Source organism: Varanus komodoensis, unplaced genomic scaffold (assembly GCF_004798865.1).
Source record: "Varanus komodoensis strain SLA01 unplaced genomic scaffold, ASM479886v1 scaffold6_2, whole genome shotgun sequence".
Taxonomy (NCBI): Eukaryota; Metazoa; Chordata; class Lepidosauria; order Squamata; family Varanidae; genus Varanus; species Varanus komodoensis.
In genome coordinates this window covers 4,910,605-4,935,585 of record NW_025336346.1, presented here as the reverse complement: position 1 = coordinate 4,935,585, position 24,981 = coordinate 4,910,605, and the positions used below count along the sequence as shown (strand labels likewise).

Below are 24,981 nucleotides of genomic sequence, written 5' to 3'. Positions count from 1 at the left end.
GATGTGCTCAGTTATATAGAGAATGAGATATGAAAACCTCTGTGATGCCCAGAAGTAGATACGCTTTGCCTTGTGATCCACAGCAGATACACTTACACCAGAATATGGGTCTGGTTCTCCCCCACACACATATAGGATAATCTCTTGAGAAAGTCCTATGAGTGCATACAAATTTCAGTCTCATACATATTTAGCAAGAAGAAATAATCGCTAATCCTTCTGGAATACCCTTCTAGGATTTCATCGGCAGAGATGAGAGAAATTTCAAGCAAAATATTACTTTTACTGTTAATAGCAATCACTTCTAAACCAGGTATAGGGCTTTATACTAAGCCTAACTACTAACTTTGCCTCAGTTGATCCCAGGAGATAACTACTGGTTTTGCAATACCAAATGAAAAGGACTCTGTCACTTTATCATCAAATAGGAAGTAATTAAGGGTAAATATACTTAACAGCCAGAAAAAGAAGAAGAATCCAGGTTATGTGACCAAATGAACACATTTTACGTAAAATAAAGGCCCTGTTTGCACATAACAGCAGCAAATTTGCCACAGCATCTTCTGCTACCAGTTTGAATATGAAATCTCCAATCACCCCAAAGCCTGCTCCAGGTGCGTTGTTAAGCAACTTTGGGTTATTTAACCCGCAAGTTTAACCAGCTCCAGTTCACAGGACATGATGCCATCTCCAAGCTGGGTAGCATATTCAAACTGACAGTGGCATGCAACACTGCCATTGTGAGCAAACTGGGTCAATTATTTGCACAAAGCCAAGAAATGACAACTTTAACCATCTGGCTTAAAGATGAAGATCTACTACATAGGATCACTTACTTTGATATATGCATCAAGGCATGTGTGAACACGGTTCACTGCCAAATGGATGGACAGCGGAGTTGTATAGGGGAAGGTTGCCATAACAACATGACTTGAGGCTGGAAAGTTGAAAATTTTGAAACCATACTTCAAGAACATGCGCACCACTTCCTCAGATGGTTTCTCTTCTCCTTCACTGAGGATACTACCCACAGCATAGCGGCATTTCTCTGGATCCACCTAAGGAAACAGATAAGGACTGGCATTAGAAAACAAAAAGTGTCAAAAATTCCATAATTCTGTGTTTGTAAGAATGATTCCTACAATTCAAAGATGCTACAGACAGCTTAAGGTAGTGGTTTTCAGACTAAGCTCAGGAGGATCCTGGAGGTTCCTTTATCAGGTGTTCTTAGATTAGAAGATTAATAATGGTTACCTTTTCCTAGAAAAGTAATTTACCTGTCATTATCAACACCCATATGCAGTCCCAGGTGAGTGCTACGACCTGTTCTACATCGTGCTCTCTGGACCAAACTAGCATGCTAAACTAAATGTGAAACTTGGCTCCATATACTTAATTTTCCTATCTAAAGTAGCATCTGCAAGGGGATCATGATCATGGCACATGAGGAGGAAGAGCATAACCTTTGTCTGCAGTGGTGCCATCCTCCCAGACCATTATCAGTACACATGGCAACTTCCTCCTGAACGTAAGTAGCAGCCAATGGATGGTGAATGGGCTTCTCGTCAAGATCACAATATGAGCATAAAGAATTTTACAAAGTTTCCCCCTTGCTGCAGATCCAATCCCTTCCCACACCCCACAAGCAGTTTCTATTTTAGACAGGCAGTAAGCACCTGAAGACAAATGATGCATTAAATGTACTGTGTAGTTGCTCCTCAGTATATGCAGGCTCACTAAGGCCTGGTTTACTGCAGAACATTCCACCTAATCCTCTGTGACGTTCAAGGATTTTTCAGCAGATGCCTGGAGATTTCAGACACGCAAATCAATGTTAAAGGTCACCCTAAAGGTTGTTGTTTTGAAAGCCACTACCTTAAGGGAAATAAAGAAATACCAAAGCGAGTTTGAGGGCTGCTTCACATATTTTCACCAAGTATCTCTTTCACACTCAAAAAACCCCATATTATGTGGTACATAAAAACATTTGTTCTAACAATATATTGGAGTTGAATCAATGCCACTAGTGGTTGCCACCTGGCCACAGGTCCCAGAAGAACATACTTGTATACACCAGAAAACTCATAGCATCCACAGGCATCCATCTTCTGAAACATTCGCAAGATTCTCCCTTATATTGGCCTCACCTTTTCGGCACCTATTTGGTGGCCTCTTAGTGCCACTGGGGGAAATGGGGGGGGGGGGTTCTTTGCTTTCCTCCTTTCTTCCCTCCATCCCCTTTCCCCCCTCTCCCCCTCTTCTTTTGTGACTGAGAGTGAAGGTTGGATTGGTTTATGGAATGTAGTGGATGGTGGATGTTAGATCAGTGGAGTAAGTATTGCATGACAGGAGGATGGATAAGGTAAAATGAGAAGGATAAGCTGGCATGTGGTTTTGTGCTAATGCGCAGAGTGTAGAGTGTGGAATGCAGTGGAGGCTGAGTAGGGGATTGAAGGTTTCTTTTCTTCCTTTTTCTTTTCCTCTGTCTAGCAGGCAGATAGCTACTTTTATTTACCCAATTGGAACAATTCTTCCTGCGATGGGTGATTGTGTCGGTGCTCTAATCCCAGTGATTTCAGGCAGGGGGAAATATGGCATTGGGGGTTGGACAAGGGGATAGATGCCTTACTGCTATCCCCTCCTCTGGTCCTTCTCATAGCTGGAAGACTCCTAGTGACGATGCCAGTCCACCCTCAGGCCTTGTGGTGCTGTTGCTTAATGCCAGGTGGGTCCACAATAAAACCTCACTGATCCATGCACTAATAGTGGACCTGATAATGTATTAGCAAGATGTGGGTGGACAAGGCTGAAGGAAGTTACTCTGTCCCAGGTCTGTCCACCTGGATACTTGTTGCAGCACCAGCATTGCCTTGATGTCTGTGGGGAAGGGTGACCATTGTTCATCATGATTCCATCTCACTCTCAAGGTTTCCTGTCCATTTCAGTGCAGGCTTCGAGTGTCTTGACCTTGCATTAGGCAATCGTGACAGATTAGGGATCCTGCTGGTGTACCATGTACCCACTGCCCAGCAGTCTCCCTGCTTTTGCTGACAGAGGTAGTTTCCAACCTGGTGTGAGAATCCCCAGAAAGTTAGTCCTGGGGGACCTCAACTTCCATGTGGAGGCTGCCTTATCTGGGACAGCTCAGAACTTCATGCAAGCCATGACAGCCATGGGGCTGTCTCAACACATTATCAGCCCAACACGTATAGGAGGTCATGCTCTAGACCTGATTTACCTGACTGAGCAGGAGGATGGTGTCCTGGAAATTGTGGGGTTAACATCTACCCCTCTGTCATGATCAGATCACTTCCTCCTGAGGTTTGAACTAATGGCTCATTTCTCCCTCTGCAGGGGTGTGGGGCCCAGTTTGTCTGCCCCTGGAAGCTAAAGGACCCAAATGGATTCCAGGCAGCTCTGGGGGATTTTCCAATTGGCATGGTAGGTGCTCCTGAGTGTCACCTCAGGTCACTTCATGGAATATGGGGATGCCCACTGAAACAATTGCCCCCAAATGCCTTCTTCCCTCTCACAGAGCCCGACTAGCTCCTTGGTATACTCCCAAGCTGAGGGCAATGAAGCAAGGGCGACGCTGGCTAGAGCTCAAGTGGAGGAGAACTCAAAACAAGTCTGACGGGACATGGCTTAGTGGCTCATTATCAAGCCTATTCCTTGTTGGATGGAGGAGGAGAATGATGTAAGCTGCCTTGAGCCCTTTGAGGAAAAAGGCAGGATATAAATTGAAAAATAAATAAATAAATAAATGTTGGTGAAGATAGTGAGGAAAAGTGTTATTGCTGCCAGCACTGTGTCCTCATCGGGTCAACCAACAGCACTTTTCTGGGTGGCTCTGTTGCACCTTTTACATCTCAGTCCCAAAGGAGATCTGGTTGAACCTCAGAGGCCTGCTGTGAGGAATTAGTCCAACACTTTGAGGATAAATTGCTCAAATCAATAGTGACTTGGATTCCAGTTATTCGAGCTCCATCAGTGGAGGCATCCAGTGTGCCAACTTGTTCCATTCTACTGGATGGGTTTCAGTTTTTGTGGCCCAATGAAATGGACAGGGTGCCTGGGTCCAGCCTAAACCTGATCACTTGATACTTGCCCTTTGTTTGGTCAGAAAATCTATAGAGAGGGTCTGAGTCTGGGTCCAAGAGGTTGTCAATGCCTCTCTTAGAGAGGGAGTAGTGTGTTCAGTTTTAAAAATTGTGGTCATTGCACCGCTCCTTAAGGAACCTGCTCTGGACCCAGCCAATGTGAGCAACTTCTGACCAATTACCAACATCCCCTTTCTGGGCAAGAAGATGGACTGGGTTACGGTTGGGCAGCTCCAGGCTATCCTGAAGGCAAATGATTGTCTAGATCCATTTCAATAGGGTTTTAGGCTTGATTTTGGAGCAGAAACTTGGTCACCCTGTGGGATGAACTGTGCCAGGAGAGAGATGAGGGAGCACAACCCTGTTGGTTCACCTGGACCTCTCAGCAGCTTTCAATAACATCAACCATGGTATGCTTCTGGAGAAGTTGGCCAGGCTGGAAGTCGAGGGCACCACTTTGCAGAGGTCCTGCTCCTACCTGGCTGACTGTCTCCAGATGGTGGTGCTGGTGAACTGCTGCTCTGCACCATGGCCTTGGTCATGGACTGTTTGTGGGCCAATAGGCTGAAGCTCATTACAGATAAGATGGAGATACTGTTGGTGGGGAATCCATCTGTTCAACCGGGGAGTTTTCAACCTATCCTGGACTGGGTTGCATTCCCCCTAAAGGACAAGGTTCACAACCTTGGCGTACTCCTAGATCCCAAGTTGTCACTTGTTGCTCATAAGGACTCAATCTCCAGGAACGCATTTTAACAGCTTCAGCTGATTTATCAGCTGTCTCTCTACTTGGTTGAGTGGAACCTTCTCACAGTAATCCATGTAATGGTAACTTCCTGCTTGGATTACTCTAATCTGGTCTATGTGGGGCTGCCTTTGAAAACGGTCCGGACCTTGCAACTGGACCAAAATTGGACAGCGTGCCTGTTGACAAGGCCGGGCATTTGTAAGCGCATCATGCCTGTCTTACACAGGCTACACTTGCTGCCAGATGACATCCAGGCCCAGTTCAAAATGCTCACAATAACATGCAAAGCCCTACATGGTTTGGGACCAGGTTAACTGAGGGAACACCTTTCTCCATATGTACCAGCCCATTCACTGCACTCTTTGTCTGAAGTCCTGCTCCACATTACCCCCCATTACAAAGTGAAGGGGGAGACTGCAAGGAAGAGGGCCTTTTCAGGTACAGCATCCTAACTTTGGAATTCGATTCCATTAAAGGTCCACGTTGGCACTACTCTTCTTGTTTTTAGATGCCAACTTAAGATGTTTTTGTTCCATTGTTATTTTAATTGGTAAATTGATTTTTAATAGTGTTTTTAAGATGTTATATTATTAAATGCTGCTGCCTTCATGATTTTAATATAAATCCTAGATATTGAGATTAACTAAAATTTATTTATGTTTTATTTTTGGATCCTTTATATAATATTTTATTTAATTAATTCTTGTCTTATTTAATTTTGGTAGTTATTTATGAGTTTTATTGTTATTGGCTTTATTGTAACTGTGGAGTTTATTATGTTATATACTGTATTGTTTATTATGTTGTAAGCACGGATTTTATGATTATGTAAGCTGACCAGAGTGCCTATGGCTAACAGGGTGGCATATAAATCAAGTAAATACATAAAATAATAAATACATAGTGTGTATCCTACAACTACATGCTAAAGGTAAGTAAAAGCAAACCAGCTGTTTTACTGCTGATGTGGTTCCAAGTAATGTCCAATTAGAACACCAAGCCATGTAATTATAGATAAGGGCATTATTTTTCAGTGCAAATCTATATTGGCTATGTCATGCTAGTGTCACTGAGGCTCCTCTGGTGCTGTGCATGTTACAAAAAGCAGTTTATTTGCTTTCTGGGCTTTGGTTACTTTATTTGGAAATATTCTGTTATATAAAACCAGCTCTTCAACAGCATCACAACATGACAGCAGGCACAAATTTCAGGATAAGCAACACCAAAAAATTACTTGCTCATAGCCATTAAAGGACAGAGTGGCAGAGGTAGACCCAACTCTTGCTAGTCCTGCATTATTAGTTTAAAAAAATCAATGTTTGTAGAATATAGAATGAAAGTTCAACTAGCTAAAATGGGGTGACTCTTCATTGATTCAATCCTGAATCAGCTCAGCCCTGGAATCCATGGAGACATGATAGATAGGAGAACATCTATGAGCGTAGGCTAAAGAATCCCAGCACACACAACAGGGGACATGTGGGTTTAGAGAGAAGGTTTCCTAATCACTTCAAAATTGGCTTGAGTTTTGGCACCGCACATTTTAGAAGCTAAGCAATAGAGTCAGTGGAACATTCACTTTTATCATGTTTCTATGGCGTTTGTTTGTATTTGCTGCAGCAAACTTGAAGAAGTTGCCGTTTGTCCCCAAGCATATTGGAAAGTAGGCTGCAGTTACTGGTTAAAAAACTCTCACATCTATCCACTGCTCGGGGTTTATATGCACTTATCGGCAGTTCTTGGTAAACGTTTTTTAATGAAGGCAGCACATTCTATTTGGGTTAATGAATAATCCAGTCCTCTTGACTCTAACTGCAAAACCTGAAAGTAGACGATCATTTAACTCATAATTTCTAGGAATGCACACTGCCTTTGTTGATGTAAATAACCTCTGATCAGTACAGTCACAAGCTGTCAGCTTAACATAAAAATCCAGACCAATGGGTTATTGGTTTAAACAACCCAGTGGTTAAGTCAGTTTGCTTATCCTTGAAACAACCCATTACCCTGGGTTCACACATCACAGTGACAATGTGCAATTGGGCGAATCAAAGTTTGTTTACAGTAAATGGAAGTAGCTCAGGCACAGCGTGCAGCTCACTGAATTGTGAGTTAACTCATAATTTGAAGCTGTGACATGCAAATTGGCCCTCTGACTTTATAAATGAACCAGAACCAAACCATTCTGAAAAACCAAACTTCTACAGCTGAACAATGCAGTGAATAAATGCTTTGCAATAATGCTTATAATGCCTGTGGGGACTCTGGTGAAAACTTATGTAGACCCCTGTAGTTGTGGATCTATTTTTACTTAACAATGTGTATAAGTTATCACAGACTATCCTATCACACTCAGAGACTTTTTAAAGGACCTTCCAGCTAAATATCAAAACACGCTTTCAACATTCGGGGCTGCCAGACCAGCACTGCCCTTTTTGCAAGCTATGGATGTGGACAAACAGCTTGGAAAACTTGAGACCTACTATTTGATCTGTATACCTTGTCCATCCCAGCTTATGAAATCTGCCACAGTTGGGCTGAGTACCTGGACCTTGGAGGTAGTCAATGCCTTCTTGAGGGATGATGAGGTTCCCACAGCTTTGAAAGAAACAGTGGTGAAGCCCTTGATAGAAAAACCAAATATAGATCCTATGATTTCAAGATAACTACCACCCTGTGTCAAATGTACCATTCTTGGGCAAGGTGCTGGAGCATATGGTAGTCTTAGAACTCCAAGGTGCTGGATGCTGAATGGAGGAGGAGGAAGTGGAGAGTTCTTGATAAAAGGTGGGATAGGAGTAGGGAGAAAAAAGGAAGGAGGGTATGTAACAAGTATAAGAGACAGGGGAGGTAATCCCATCTATACTCAATGGTGGTCAAAAAGGAACTGAGGGGATTGGTGGGAATCCCCTCCATGGCCTTCTGGGAACAGGAAAGGGAGGGGCTCCCGCCCACTACTTGAATACTTAGTTTTAGAAGCTTTTCCCAGTTTGAGGCTCTACACTAGTGCAAAAGTCCACACACGTAATGCACAGAGAACATGAAGAAGAACAATTGTTTAGATAAATGCCAATCAGATTTCAAACCTGATTATGCAGTAAAAAAGCCTTTGTTGCCTTGGTTAATTATTTACAATATGGCATGGAAGGGAGAAGCGAAATCTTGCTGGTTCTTCAGGACCTCTCATTGGTGTTCAGTACCATCAATCATGGCATCCTTCTGGACCATTTATCTGGATTGGGCTTAGAAGAAACACTGTTAAAACTGTTCCCAGTCCTTCCTGGAGGAGCAATCTCAGAAAGTATAGTTAGGGAATTCTGTGTTACCCCACTGCCATAAGATACCATCCTGTTCCCCATGGTTTTTAACATTTACATAAAAACACTGGGGAAAGTCATCAGAATGCAGATGGTACTCTACCTTTTATCTTCATCTACACTTCCCACAGAGACTGTCAAACCCCTGAACCAGTATCTAAAGGCTGTTTGGGGTAAAGAAGGTGAAAAAATAGAAGCATTTTGGGCTAGAAGCATTTTGGGCTAGAAAACTAATTGCTCTGGATGGAGCAAATGGCTTTAGATGGTGTTGTACTCCTCCTAAAGACCAAGTACACAATCTAGGAGTCTTCCTGTACTCTGCACTAACTGGGCAAGCACAGGGTTCCTGAGTGCATGGAAAGTTCCATTCGCATTCAAATGAATGCAAGCATAATTTCATTTTAGACCTTGCTGATTCAACAGGGCAAGGGCCTGTGCACTGTGAGATGCAGGGTCAGGGCCAGCATACACGGTCCCATCTCTCTATCCACTTTAAGCCCTCAAAGTATGTTCAGATGAATGCCTACATGGGACTAAACTGCTTCCGAGCCAGGCTGTTCCCAAAACAACAATGCAAAATACCAAAAGTTGGAGCAGGACAATAACGGAGAACACTCAAAGGAAAAATTTGATCTGTTCAAAGTAACATACAGATAAATATAATTTTTAAAGATCTGTACTGTGTTAGTCCTGTTCAATTTTTTCAAGCCGGTATGTTAAGAAGTGAATTAATGTCACCAATTACTCTGTGTATATCTAAAGAAAAGGGGCTATTTATTCAGTCGTGCAGATGGAAGTGGTAATAGCAAGAATGACATCCAGGCATTCTGTTACCCAATCAAAAGATCCACCTGACTCTTTTCTGCATAGAAATATCCCCTTTGGCAATTTGTCAAAGTATGTATGTGAAAAATGAGTGGTTAGAGTAATCACCAAGGAGTCAAGCTTGAGGGAATCAGACAAAACAAACCATCCGTTTGCTTCTGTAATCCTTCTATAACCCCCATGGAACTGCTTAGCAGAAACACATCACATCACTCCTGCCAAGGAAGGCAATCCAATCTAACCCCCGTGAGCTCTGGGAATTGTGGTCAGCGATGCAGCATTTTTACGCAAAGGACTTCAGTGCAGAGTAATGAGAACAACAGGATTTGCATAGCAATACCCTAACCTGTGACCTCTATATTCTTGGGCTATGTTTCTCTACTAAGGTAGCCAGAGTTGGAAATCAGCAGAAAAATGACTGACTATTAATAACCACTTATAACTGGGTTCAAAGAGAAGATCTCACAAGAATCTCTCCAACCCTCACACCTTTTGATCTCCCAATGGATCCTTAAACACCTTGGGCCCCTGCCTAAGAGGCTGGAAAATCTGCTTAATACACCCTATCTGAACACCTGCCTGCTGCCTATAAAGCTTAGTAGAAGAGGCAGTTCCTGCTTAACCAGTGACTGAACAACACTAAGGGACATGGACTGAAAACAAGCATTTGGGTAGCTGCTATAAACCACACCTTCCCTTTTCCATGCAGAGATCGATATACCCTATGCTACAGTTTTTGTGTGCCCAGCTCCACTTCTGTGAAATGTCTATTACAATTCATCAGGTGATGCAATGTCATCAGACTGTAAGTTATCATGCCCCCACCAACAGCAGCTGATGCTGTGGAACCATTGGTCATAACAGAAAAGCCATTTTCCGGCCATTCATACAAATGACACTTTTGCAGCCAACAGGATTTGAATCAAGTAGTTCAGAGCCTGAATAATCCTCTCTACTGCAAATAACCCTAATCTGGAGAAAGATTAGTCCAATAATGAGGAATCAAAACAGAAGCAAAGTCTTCAAAGAATTCTCATTCCTTTCAAGTATCAGCTTGGCTTTGTCCAAGTTCATATTTCAATAGCTCCTCTCCAGTCAGGTCCAGATTTTGGTTGCAATTTAAATACTAAAAATGTTCATTTCTGAAGAACGAACAGGAACATACATTCAACACTGTTAGCCTTCAAACAACTTGTTGAAACTATCAGTATTTGAGTGGTAGAAGAACTGCATCAGGAACAGGTACTGTTTTGCTAAATTGCAGGTACAGAACCTTGGGCCCAGGGGTTACCTCCAGCCTTCTGGGGTTCACCAGAAGATCCCATCCCTTTTCCTGGTCTCTCCTTCTTTCTGCCAACCACCGATTTTTGGTGGCTTCCTGGCTTTTGTGCAGCCTTCTTCCATTCTAAAAGATTTAAAGAGCTTCCCTGAAATGGCATTTGGCTCTGGGACTAAAAGATGTTCTGCCCCTTGCTTTAAATAGTCTTTGGAGAGGAAGATACAAGGTATTTAAAGATGCCATTAAGTACTCACTGCTCCCTGGAACAGTGAGAATTCTAGAAGCAATGCTATAGAGCTTAGTTTTCTTTGGACAAGAAAAAACCACTAGTAGGCTACTGTCTGTATTTGTTATTCACACACACAGAAGCGGAGCATATTAGAAGTAAAACACCTCCACAGTAAAAGCAGCAGATCTATTTATCCTTACATAGAATTCCCAGAGCAGGACCCAGCATGTCAAGGTATTTCACTTTCCATCAATGCAAAGCTACCCCTCTATTATTCTGATTCTCATCTCTATTCAAACTGCAAAAATGGTACTAAGTCTTCTTTGCCCATATCCTTAGTTTAGAGGGGTGGCATCTTCCCAAATATAAACAGGTACTAAATTTCTCAGCATTTGCAAAAACATCCCTAGTCATAAAAGACCATTAAAATGATCTGTTAAAGTCCCTGGACTTCTCATTAAGTGTCTATTTCCATTAACCAAGGTGGCCAATTTCACAACAGAACTTGCTTTCATCTTGAAGTTTTGAAGATAAAGATAAAACAGTGTATCAGCAAATACATGGAGAAAAAACAAGCAACAGAAACATGGGTGTGTTCCTTGACAGAAAGAATTATACTTTAGGTAAGACCAAAAGACCATTAAAGTCTTCTCTCTTGTAGCCATCTGCATACTTGTTGAAAATAGTCCAGCTGTCAGGAGTCTCAAACTGCTCATTTACAGAGGGGTACTGAATTAGTGCATGTGTTTAAATTCTTAGTATATCCACTTCACCAAAAAGAAGAAACCAAAAAAAAATCTGTTACCATATATGAAAGCTGCCATACTTTTTCCCAACAAGAAATACTAAGACCAGAGATGCTAAGAGTCTTCCATAATTCTGCTTGGAACCTAACCTTGATAGTGTCTGAGATCCCATCTTTGTACAAGATGGCAGAAAACATTAATATACAATGGCCCTGTGTGGAAGAAACCTTCATGCATCAATGTCAAAAGAACAGGTACATCTATGATATCACAGTTATATCCTTTACTTGCTCCAAAGGTGCTCAAAGGAGCACAGATGAGGGTGTTTCAATTTTAATCCTCAGAACTATCTTGTGAAATAGAGTCAGCTGAGAGATGGCAACTGGTTCAAGGTCCACCAAAGAGTTTTATAGCTAAGTGGGACTCTGAACCCAGCTCCTTCAGTTCAAGACCAACATTCCAACCATCATGCCACAGTGCCTACAAATTGCTTTATAGAAGCAAATTGAGGTTTCAAGGAGGATTACAAAAAGTTCTGGAGGAAAGTGTGCATTGCATGTCACAAAGTAGAATTTTCACTTCTTTTACAGAAGTAGAAGAAAACTGCTGAAGTGAATTGTGCCTGATTGTCTCTATCTTATACATCCTGTAACTCTTCTTCTGCTACTGCTTGGTACCTAAAATCATTAGTGATTTGTGCAGAGTTTGAAAGAAATCCCACTAGTATTTCTAGAGAGAATAGCCTGGTTAGCACATCTATTGTTTTTGCAGCTATACCCAAAATAATGATGATGACGGAGGAGTATTAAACAAGCTTAAATCAATTATTTCTTATGTAGGCTGTAACATACACCAACTCGGTAGATATAAAGAGAAACTCTAAGCAGAGGTTACATATTTTCCCACATACAAGATGCTCATCCCATTCATCTGTAGTCCCAACAGATTTATGAAGAAAGGCAAATATGTCATTACTAAATAAATAAAAACGTAAGCTTTAACTTACATAATAACTACAGCAGTAGATGATAGAAACGAAACTGAGCAGGAAACGCCTGTGATTAAAAGCTTAAATGGAAAGCCAGTTTGTACAGCCCATAGCTGGTTCACAAAACTTTCTCAGTAAGCATGAGGCAGATTATCAGCTGTAAAGTCAATATATTTGCTTTCAGTTTTGTTGCAGGTTTGAGATCTGAGCTCTACACGTTTTTGTTCTTGTTTTTGCACTATATAGCCTTAAGGTAGCACTGTGGTATATTGGACTAGCACATACACACAGCTGAAAAAAGTGATTTCTTCCACTTTCAGAATTAAATATTGTATTTTCCCTGCTCTAAACAATTTTGCTGAAAATGCCCATTAGACACAGAAGCAAAACTGGAAAGGCAGATAACTGTCTGAAGAGCTCATAAACAAATGTGTGTATAACAAGAGTGCACAATAAAAGCCTCGTGTAAAAAAGCCCACCATGGGCTGGGCATACAACAGGAATTGTGAACAGCAAAGACGACATAGCAGGATCCCTTGAATCTTTCAGCTTTTGAATGCTTAGCATTTTCCACATGTCAGCTTTGGAAATAGAGTGTCCAAGGATCACTACAATCGAGACAGTAATGTCAGCCCTGAAGGACTAGGTTAGGAAAATATCTTTCTTATGAAAATAACCCCAACATCAAGTTAAGGAATAAAATAAAGTGGGAATTCATGAAAAGAGTATGTTTAGGGGAGTGGGGAGAATCATGTCCTTCAAGCCCCACCCTCCAGATCCTTCAAACTGCAAGGAGACATTCCAAGCAATTTAAAGGACTCTGGGATTGATGTGGGGCTACAGGGGACCATTCTGAGATCTTCTGCCTCCTTCTTACTGTCCAAAGCTAGAAAGTAAGCAAGCAGCAAACCACTTTCCTATTTGCCATATCCATTAGTCCAAGGGCTCATATTATCCCCTGTATTCTGTGGGCAACTTTGTCAGTGCAACACAAGCATGTATCTGCAAGACTTACCAAGTTTTGACATTTGTAAGGAAATTGGAGAGGAATAAGTAAAGGTAAAGAGAACCATTCCTTGCCTGTCCTGCTTTTGTCTCCAACAGCCTTCCATTCACAAACATATTTTGTTATGTGTAGAAACACACATACCTTAACCCACACCTAGAGAGACAGACTTCCTTTGTATCCCCTGTCCCAAACACACACACACACAGACATACATATGGGAATGGGGAAGCTAAAATTTCCCTTCTCTACAGTGAAATCCCAATATACATCCCCCTAACCACACTGTCTAGTCAATTTCACTTTTCACTAATGGGAAAAGCACCATTTATCAAGACAGCAAGAAGCTATGCAATTAAATGGGGGGCAGAGGGAACGACTCAGTATACAGGTAATATCTCTCCCCATAAACCATCCTCCCATTACTATTGTACTTTCCTAGCCCACCAAGCAGCAAGGAAGCATCCTGGGTAGTTAGCCATTTACAAGGGAAGTATGGTAGACCAGAAAGGTCATCCTTGCACACTCTTTCCTCATTATTATTTTGCTACCCCAGTCCATCCAACAACTAAGAAGCAGGTGTGCAACAAGGAAGTTCAGGAGCTTGGTCAACTGCAACTGGCCACATTCAAAGACCATATGTGGTATAAAGGAACAGAAGGCAACCTGATGTTTTGGACTTCAACTTCCACAAACCCTATCATAGCCAAAAGTGAGATATTCTGAAAGCTGGAGTAAAAAACATTTGCGGGGGGGGGGGGGGCACCATGTTGTCTATTGCTGCTTGAGGCAAGGGTTAAGAAGTAGTAATGGAAGTGATACCATAATGGGAGCCTGTAAGGTTCTTGATTATAAACTGGGGCTACTTTGGCAAGTCAAGAGATGGGATGCTGAAGTCATGGCCTTAACCATTCGCTCTGTTTGTCAGTAGAGTGACCAAACTCTCATCATCTCCTCTTTCAACCCCTTAACAAGTGGCTTCTAGGTGAGGTGCTTTTGGTTTATTTTACTTCTATCCAACAGGAGTTAGTGCCTAAGGGAATGAAAATGTGAATTGCTGAAGCCTAAACCTTCACAATATGTCAAGCAAGCTAGCAGAGCTACCAATTACAGCACAAAGCCAACAAACCTCAGGAAAATGCTACACTTTGTCTTTGTATGCAGGTGCTATTATCAAGGTCTAGAGAATTCCTCTGCGGAATTCTTTTGAGCTGCTCTAACTATACCTGGGGAAATGAGGTAGAAGGTCCCAGACAAACTATTCACTTAGTCACTTAGGGGAAAGTGTTCCTCAAAGCTCATCCGTCTGAATTAAATGGACTGACACATACCTTGAGAACATAAAGAAGAAACAGTGTTCATGGAAGAGAGGGGTAAGTGTCTCTCTGTGTGTGCATGCATCTGTGAATGTCTATCTGCCAGAAGATAAGGAAGATATTCACAACAGAAATGAGTGTGGCAAACTGTGGACGCAGATAGAGTAATGGGAAGGATAACCAATTCTTCACACAACCTCATCAAGACAAGAGTGTTGCCAATCACTCTAGAGAGGTACACAGAAGAAGCTACAGAGAGAGTCCTGACTGGGACTACTGGATGCGGTTTCATAAATCAAATAAATAAATGAATTTTGCCACCATCCAGTATCTCCTGCTATCTTCTATTTGAGCCAATCAAACCTCAGCTAATCTGTATATATTGTCAGACATCACAAAGCAACACAGACTTTCATGATCAGCTGTTTCCCAAATCAGCTAATTCTTTTCTATAACTGCTATTCTACCTTCAGGCCTTTGCCTGAGCAGAGAACATTTCAACAGACATCACTTGCCACAGCTACAAATTTTGTATTCTCCATATACTTTAGCAAATGACAGAATAATCCAGTTCCTTACATACTCCAATGCATCTCAAGACTTTGGATGCCTCTAATTGGTTTACCTATTCATTTTTAGACAAATAAGCAATGAAGAGCCTGAATAAGCAACAAGAGGAACAATACAAAAAAGCACTCTTTCAACAGTTAACAGAGGATGATGTTTATGTAATTGTCCCAGAATATCTTGACAACAATTCTGTTAGATAGGTTAGGCTGAAAGGGTGTCGTTGGCCAAATGCCACCCAGTAGGTAAGGACTTAAATCCAGGTCTTTCCAGTCCATGTGTGACATTCTATCTACTACACCACATGGGTTCACAGTCTATTTGGCTTAATCTAACCATTAGGTACATTCTAATAACTCCAGAATCTGTTCATCAATGCATCCACCCTTACATACCAAGACAAGGTCTGAAGATCTGAAGCACCAGTATGAAAAGAGTTTAGCACCACTTCCCCAAGGTTAGAGGGTGATAAGCATAGGAGAGCAATATACCTGGAGGGTACTAGATTAAGGAAGGTACTTGTTCTTCCACACAAGAGCTACTGTTCAAAGTACCTCACAATATATAAAGCTGAAACAGCAATATGTAAAACATAGTATCAACAATAAGCATTCAGTTAACAATATATCTAACTATTCATTTCAAGTTATACTCCTTCAGACTCATTCCACATCCCCTGGATCTTCAGAGTGAAAGAGTTCCATCCATCATGATAATTAAGGCCACTTTGAGAGGGCTGAACCAGATTCTTTTCCCTAAGTTGGAGAAGTGTATCCACAAACAAGACTGGACAAGATCCAAAGGCACAGTTCCTGGGGGGAGGGGGGTCATTCACAGGATGGTAAGCCTGTAGATGGTAAGACTAAAGACCTGAATTAAACTGTTTACTCTCACTAGTTCAATAAAACATAAGCTTCCTCACTTCTGTGTTCACCAAGTTGAGCATGCTAAGACACAGCTGTTTAGTGAGAGACTCAAATATCCAAGGTGAGTATTAGAATTATTCTTCAAATGCACCCTTTTCGTCTATTCCATAAACTTTTCAAGAATACCTTAGACCGTATTTCAGAAAACTTGGGTTCAGCACACCTAGCCCAATACTAATGCTTAGCATTACACAGCATTTTTGAGTGCTCCAAGAACGTCATACACATTCCTTCATGAATCCTTACAAAGTATCCAATATAATAGGCCAGTGTTCCTACATATATTGACAATTGGGAGGTGTGAGCTGGAAGACTGAGTGCCTCAGTCTAATGGCTGAGGTGACATTGGAAGACAATGCAGAGAGCAGGTCCATCTCTTATTACAGACTGTTCAAGCAGATTTTTATTATTAATAATGAAAATTAAATTTCTTTAAAAGCTGCCCATTAGCGAAATGTTCTCTGGGCTGCCATTACAGTATAAAATCAACAAATAATATTACTAAAATAATACAATTAAAATCTTATAATAAACAAAATAAAGTCACAATAAAATAATTAAATAAAGATAAAACATACATTAATATAATTAAAACTGTATATTGATGTAAATGGTCTAGATCATGGGTCCTCAAACTACAGCCCATGGGACTAATCTGGCCCGCCATGGTCATCCATTTGGCCCGTGCCACTGTTCACCACCCGCGCGTGCGCTTGCTATACGGGCGGAGAAGTGGTGCCTTGCTCGCTCGGAGATGGTCTCTGAGCGAGCAAGCTGCCACTGCCTGCCTCCCATACGCGCGCGTTCGACAGAGGGGAAATTTCCAATACGGATTTAACTCTTTTTATGGGCAGATTCTTCTCCCTCAAATTAGCCTTCTACCAATTTAAAGTTCATGCTGTTCTGAAATCTGTTAAGTTTCAATAAAAGAACTGCATTTCAAAGCACTGTCTTGATAACCAGAAGAAAAGAGGGAAGAGACCAGCTCACAACAGAAGGGTCTTTTCCAGCTGATATCTAGCGACCTATATTGTATTATCTTCTCCTAACATAGATATGTGAAAAATATTTTGCTCTTCCTTCTTCACACCCATACCACATACATATGCACTTTGATGCAACGCACACTTGCTTCCCCCCTCCCTCAGAAACAATTGTAAATAGGCAGTCTCCAGTCCAAGCTATCTTCAATATAAGGAAGAACAAATCTGAACAGCTCACCATTGCCACCATGTGCCCAAAAGAAGAGTTTGCATCAAGTATTTTCTTTATTCCAAAAATCCTAAGTAGTTTAAGGAGAAAAAGTCATAAAGCATGGATCCAATAAACCTTTTGAATCTGAATATTAATATGACTCAAGATTATGTTAATTAGATTGCCATCTGGATTACAATGAGTTTCTGTCTCTGGTTAGAGTTTTACCATTCCATACATTTCTTCAAACCCAGGGCTAGAGTTCTGATCTTGGTTCCCCCGTAAGACAACAGTTGGCCACATGTGTGCCCCTCAAATACTTTTTGGCCTACAGTTCCCGACAGCCCTAGCCAGCATAACCAATCATGAGGTATCTTGAAGTTGTAGGTCAAAACATTTGAAGGGCCACAACTTGCCCACCACTGTTCCAAGACTTTCAGTAACATATGTATTCTGATGATAGCCAGTTATGCCTCTCTAACAACAAACTTCTCTTCCTTTATCCTGTCCTGCACCTCTGCTGATCCATCATAACTAGGATCCTTAACTGGCTTGTCATCTCCATATTCAGCACAAAGTTATCCTAAAAGCCCTCCGCAGTTCTGTACAATTGCAGCCTTTAATAATGATATTTCTTACATAGGACTTGCAAGCATCCAAAGTTGTTTACCAAAATGTTGTGTGATCCTTGCACTAGCCAAGTAAGGCAATTCCATTTTAATGTCCCTATCCTGCATATGAAAGAGCAAGGCTGGCCACTATTGCCTTATTATGGCCCTCATTATCCATAATCTCCACTCCACCAACTCTACTATCTTTAAGGATCCATAGAGCTTCTGCACTGCAGCACAACTTTATCTGTTCTTTTGCTGTTTCTATGCCTAGAATGTCAAATTTGAATCAATCTTCACAATATCTAGATCTGATTAGAATCCCCATTCCATATAGGTGTGCACTGAAAAGTAGCAGCATTTGTCCACCTTTCTACAACTGCAATTTTTCTGATCAGGCTTATACAAGTATGGCTAACATTTACATAGAAGCTGCAGATATATCTAATATCTTGGTCCACAAAAAAGGGAACTATGCCATGTAAAATGAAATTGAACATGTAGAATTAGACATGGAGAAAGATGCAAATGTTAACTGTGCTACACAAATACCAATTGCAATTTGTGGGAGATGTTTGACAACGGGCCTAAGGTCTGTTTCATTTGACAAGGGCTTCAATTAATTGAGTAAGTAATGAAGTATTTCTTCTTTTGTAGCAAAGCAGATCCAGATGATTCCATTATTTTGACTGTGTAGTATATATTCATTTCTCCACTAGGGTGGAAAACCAGGTCTAAAGTCACAATCACATTGTATTTATTTTGTATGTTAAATCATTTTCAGTTGCCATCCCCAAAATATAAATCGGTTCTACGAAAACCAAGGAATATTGTCTAAAGGCTATTCAGTGTTGCTTCTTATATATGTTTGATGCTTACTATACAGTAGTACCTCAGCTCATGAATGCTTCAGTTCACCACCAAATCGGGTCGCAAACAGAAATTTTGGGAAAAATTTGCCTTAGTTTGCAAACTCCTCATCGGGTAATGACCACAATCGCAGCCATGTTCCCGCACGAACACAATTGTAATTGTGGCCATCCTCCCCACATCTTCCCCAAACAATAACTTTCTCCCCACCCACCATGAGGGGGAGCTATGAGGGTGCACTCGCCTCGGTCGAGGCCTTCCCAGCTCCTTGCCGCCGCCCTGCTTCCGAGCCAGAGGAAGGTCCCCTTGCAGGCACTCGCCCAGCTCCGGGAGGGGGAGCAGGGGCTGGCGGCTGGAGAGGTGGGTGCGGGATGGCTCCCCCGGCCAGGAGAGGGCCACGAGGAAGAAGGTAAGGGCTGCTTACTGCGGGCCGAGGCGAGGGATGGGGCCACAGCTGGCCGAGCAGGGTGCCTCCCGCCTCGCCCTGCTGTGAGGTGAAGAAGCTTGGTGGCCGCTCGGAGGCAGCAGCTTGCCCTGAGAAGGCCACAGCGGAGGTGCAGGAGCCGCAGCCCCACACCCGCTCTGCCTCAGCCCATCCGGCCCTGGCGGCAAGGCCGCCGTGGCTTGGCCCACAGCCCAGGAACCTAACTCATATTTTTGTGGTTTTAAAAAAATGTGCATTTATTTAAAACTTTTATATACCATCCTTCATGTATAGCATAAAGTTATGGTTCAGAACAGATTAACCTTATTTGCATTGAACCTTATGGGGAAATTTGACTTGGTTCGCGAAAAATTTGGGTCGTGACCAGAATTGTGGAACAAATTAAGTTCGTGAGCCGAGGTACCACTGTACCTCTCTCTTATGGTCTTGGTTTGCCTTCCTTCACAATGTTATTAAAAATAGATCTATTCGCCTGTGCATGCCTGCCTCTCTGCATGGTATGAAGCTTCATGAGTAGTCCTGGAAACCCAGTTTACCCAGGAGTCTGCGTGTCATTCCATTTCATTATGGGGACTAGGTTAAGGATAAAAGACATGCAGAACCCACATCATCTGGCACTTAAAGGACTGACAGCATTTTGCAATATTTAAACAAATATAGTGAAATGAATTTTCATAATTTCCTTTAGTGCTGTTGGCACTGTATTTTGCAAAAACAGACCTTTCCAGTGTCACAAGCCTCTTCTTTGAGCATTTATTTAGAAACAGATACAAAAGAAAACTCAGCACATTTCCTGGATTCTACGCAAGTTAAACAAAGCTTGAGAGCCAATAGTGCCAAGAATGTTGACTGGGACTTGAAAGAGCAAGATTCTAGACCCTTTCTCAGCCGAGAAGCTCACTGGGTAGCTTGCGACCAGTCACTGACCCTCAGCCTAGCCTATGTCATGGAGCTGTTGTGAGGATATAATGGCATAGAAGACAACCAAGTAAACTGCCTCAGGTTCCTTGCAAGAAAGAAAAAATGGGATATAAATTTAATGCAGGATAAAAAATTATCAGCTACAGCATCACACTGTGGGAGAGGGCAGAACAATAGGAATGATTCCTGTATTTTACAAGTGACAAAGAAATTACATAGTTAAACACCTAAAAATGCCCTAAAATAATGCTGGTAAAGCCAGTGGCTGCTATGGGTTATCATGAGTGAACCCAGCCAACATTATTGCCTAAATTAGAAGGGGAGCTGCTGTTTGAACTCTCTGATATACAGACTGAACCATTTGATTGTTTCCACTGATTGACCACAGAGAGACTTCTGGCAAGCTAGGGAATTAACTTGTTTTCTCAAATGCAAAGCCAGCTCTTCTGTATATGTTACAGTCACATCTCTGTATGGCACTGCTTCAAAAAGAAATAAAAATATAAAGCACTAACATAAAATATATTTCCAATTTCACTAATTACAGGAGAAACTCCCAACTTGCCTCAAGTTCTCTAAAGTTTTGAGGAACTCTAGTTTTTCCAAATAATTCTCTGAAAATTTGCAAAACACTTAGATGATTCTGTGTTAATAGGGTCAGATTTTGCACAATTTCAGATTCTCAAACTCACTGCATCAACAAATGCATATCTCGATTAGATTTTGTGTCTCTCCCCCTGCCTTCCACTCCACATCCACTGTTTAATTTATGTAACATTTTAAAGGCAAAACATTTTAAAAGGAGTTCAGATTCTGAAAGACAAGGAGAATGGAATCGCACTCTCTCAATTTGATGGCATTCTATTGAATGTTGAAACCTTGTATGAAAAGTGTAGAGGCGAAGCCCAGTCTACAGTCCACTCAGTTACAGTCTACTCAGATGGATTTGTCCACTTCTGAAGAAGAGGTGAAGGAACAAGAGGGGGCAGAGGAAATGGTCATTTCAAGATTACCTACTGAAGTTTCTCAGGTGACGTGTTAGAACAAGCCCAACTTGAGTAAGGAAAAAGACTTTTCAGGACTGCAGTGGAATGGAGTACAGGGAGAGCAGCAGATGATAGGTGAAGCTCAAAAACCACTACAAAGTGTCCACATTCCTACCATCTAGGCTACAAGCAGCAGGGGCCACCCTGAGGATAGAGTCAGAAGCTTTACCAAATGAAATGAGGGAGGGTGTTTCAATTTGGGTTCAACTCTTTACACAGGCAGATGCTTCTCCCACATCAAAAAGAGAATGCTACTCTGAGTGGGATGGTGTAACTTGGTGTCCTGCAACAGCAAGAGGCTGGACCCAATGGCTTTCATGGCCCCTTCCAACTCTGCTATTCTATGATTCTGATTTATACTGTTCTGTAACCAGTTAAGTTTTAATAAAAGAACTGAGTTTTTAAAGCTTGATTTGAGTCTACAGGAGAGGGAAAGAGAGAAATGGCCTGCTCATGACAAAAAGGACATCTGTTCACACTGCTGGAGAAGCTGGGAACTATATGGCAACTCAGTCAGCCAAAAGGCATAAGCAGAAGACAAATAAGTGGTCTATTTAAGACACTGGGTATACAATTCTGTGCATGTTTAGACAGAAGAAAGCCCTACAACTCCCAGCATGCCCATCCAGCCATGCTAAGCCTAAGGTAACTACATCCTAAATAAGCCTAAGGTAACTTACTATTTGTTAAACAAAAACTGTCAGTCTTTGTTGGAAGAAAAGGTCATCTACAATATTTTCTTTCACTTCCTTTTTCTGCAGCACATCAGAGCCCAAATAATCTTAAAACTAAACAAATGAGCCACTAACTCACATGTACTGATGTAATGCGGCCTCCACCAATTAAAAATGCTCCAGTGCAGATTATTTAAAGTAACAGTTGAATTAGATATAGTTATATTAATTTGGCTGAAGCTCTATGCACCACAAAGTAAGTGCCACTAAATTCAGTCTGACACTTCAGAGTAAAAACAGAAATGGGCTGTAATTTGGCCCAAGAGACTACTTTCTAAGTTTGTCTCAAATAATTCAATACTCATCCCACTTCAAGTGACATAGTAGCACCAGGCCATGCCACACAAGAAAGTGAAGTAACTTGCTTCAGGAAGCACTGTGAGAAAGGGATGGCTGAAAACAGGAATTAGTGTCTGAATGGTAGAGCACAGCTTTTGAAAATGACAGCCCCACTGTGGAAATGGAGGGTGATGCCATTTGAGTTCCGCTTTAGGCAATAAAAGATTCTACATGGTTCAACATTCAAGCTCTCTAGTTTCAATTTAATACATGTTGAGGCACTCACATGCTCATTCTGATCTCCCATGCATGCAGGCTTAGTTTGCTGTGGAACATTTTCAGAGTGGTATTGAACTGAATGGGCAAATGAAGAGACAAAAGCACCAGAGAGCTAAAGCTTCAAGCTGGTACCCAGAAAAGAAATGTTAACTCTGTTCAGGTTTTAAAGCATAGTGTTTAAACATGGGGAATGCCCCAGCCTTGATGCCCTCTGCTCCTCCTCCATGGACTCTAACTATCCAATGCTTCTTCTTCTTCTTTTTTTTTTAATCTCCCTTACTCAAGGGAGCTTGCTAAGATTCTCTCTCTCAAACATACCAAGATTCTTTGTGTTTTTTAATTGAACCTAGTTTGGCAAACAGTACATGTGCTCCCACTGTGAGGCTTTATGTTTATTCTTCTTTTTCTCAAAATAGATATACAGCTTTATATATCTAGCATGTACAAAAAGCACCCTTATCCATTTCAGCATGCTGCACCCTGTCAATAAAGGATGTCATGTGGATGGATGTATACCAGATTGGATGCAGAGCCACTTTAGTTAGGCACAGGGCAAGAGAATAATTTTACTGTTCTAGTTAAACATGTTCAAAAATGCCACAGAAATCAATTATGCTAGCCAAGAACAAGTCACATACAAGCATGGATATGGCCAAAATAGATCACTGGGTTTCAGTAACATACTAAACACAATGGCATAGAATAAAAGCCATATATGAACATGATTCAGGAACTATATGCATGTGTAGTCATGAAAAGAGTGCCTTAACAATTATTTCAGAGAAAACTTTAATGATGGGGCAACCCAGCAGTTTCAAACAATTGCTTCCAGACATTTCAAAGCAGCTGGACTCAAGAAATATTTTTCCTCTTGAAAACAACTGAAAACACCCTGTTTTCTTTTCAACTGCCATCTGTCCAATAGAAGTTCATCTCTTCCCAGCAAACCACATCCTACAGTTGGAAAGTGTTGCCTTGTGAGAAGAGAGTCTGTTTCTGGCTCCAAGAATGTAGTAGTAGCTCATAGCAACTGCAACCTTTGTTCAATGCTTGCTACTCACCCAATGCTTCACTAGCATAAAACACTTGGACAAATAGTATAATGGGCAATATGGTGCTGCCTATGGAATCTGGAAGCAGCTGCCAGACTGTGTAAATAATACTAAACTAGAAGGTTCGACTCAATAGAAAGCAACTTCCTATGCCCCCATACTATTCCCAGATATGGTTGCTAAAGAAAAATTGGATGCATGAACCAGGTGTACAAATATACAGCTAACATACCACCAACAACTTCTGTGGCCACAGTATATTCTGCGAATATCACAAAAGTCCAAGAAATGGCTTGTGGTGATGTGCATTATCCACAAGTACACATTACTAGAGCCTGTTAGAATGAATCACATGAATCAGAAATATGTTGTGAGAACAATATCTAAGTATTAAATAAATGTTGGTCCAGGAAACAGTCTCAACATTTAGGTTCTTCTCTAGTACTTTGGCAGCCTATGCCCCGACTCTTCCCACAAAGTGAATATTGTCCTATTTTTCAGACTACAGACGAGTTTCTGAAGTTATATGTGGGAGAGCCTAGAGCTATAGTGTGCAGAAATTGTGTCTGCCTTTTGCACTGGCTTTATACATCTTGCCCTACTCTCTGGCATCCTATATCTGGAGATCGATATACCAAAGGACCGGAAGGTCAGAAAGATGCGCTCTAAATTTCAGAAGCAGAAAAGTAATGAAATTTAAATAAAATTTAAAAATGTAAGTTCCAGTTGCAAATGTGACATGAAAGTCTATAAACTACCCCACAGTTTATGAGGACTACACACTTGCTAAATATAGAAAAAGTTCTGTGTACCTTGGAACCAGATAAACACTATTTACCAACTGACAATGAAAATTTTAGTCACAAAATCCTAAACCTGTTTGATCAAATGCATACCTACTCACAATGAGGAACTAAAGGCAATTTATATCTAATTCCCGGACAGGGTGTGTTACAAATATGCAGCTCAAACTCACCAAAAGCAATAGGATCAAATGCATGATACGCAAGTAGGAATTCTGTATGATGCCATTTCTCTTTCATCCATCCAATCCATATACAAATTATGAAGTGCTGATTCAACCTCATAATTCTTGTGCCCTACATAACCTTCCCCCACTTGATGCCTTCTAGATATGTTGAAACAGAATATAGTCATGATGTTTCAGGGTAGCAGAAGTTTTGGTCCAACATATCTAGGGAGCACCAGGCTGGGGAAGGCTGCCCTACCTCAACCAAGTCTAGAGTTAAGCTGAAGCATGTGTCCTTAAATCTTTCCTTGGCTATCCCAATTCCACTTCCATTTCCTCTATCATTTGCCATGTCAAATTTTAGACTGTTAGAGACAACCTAACAAACAAGAAGGCCCGTTCTAAAAAAATGTACTTAAAAAGGCCTATCTGAAAACAGAACTCCTGTGCTTTGATTCAGTTGTGCAGAACTGATCTGAAAAAGTAACTGCAGTGCCTCCTCAGCTTCTCAAATGTTGAGACCAAACTTATGC

The 24,981-nt window shown here is 41.4% G+C and overlaps 1 protein-coding gene across 2 annotated transcripts in view; it reads right to left on the bottom strand.

The window, feature by feature from the left end:
* The window catches only part of TEX264 (testis expressed 264, ER-phagy receptor), a 176,008-nt gene that overhangs the window by 127,186 nt on the left and 23,841 nt on the right, over positions 1 to 24,981 (bottom strand). For both annotated transcript variants that reach the window (XM_044451177.1, XM_044451178.1), the window contains one exon: positions 837 to 1,058. In XM_044451177.1, coding sequence (XP_044307112.1) covers positions 837 to 1,058 — 222 coding nt within the window. The remainder of the gene's footprint in view (positions 1 to 836; positions 1,059 to 24,981) is intronic.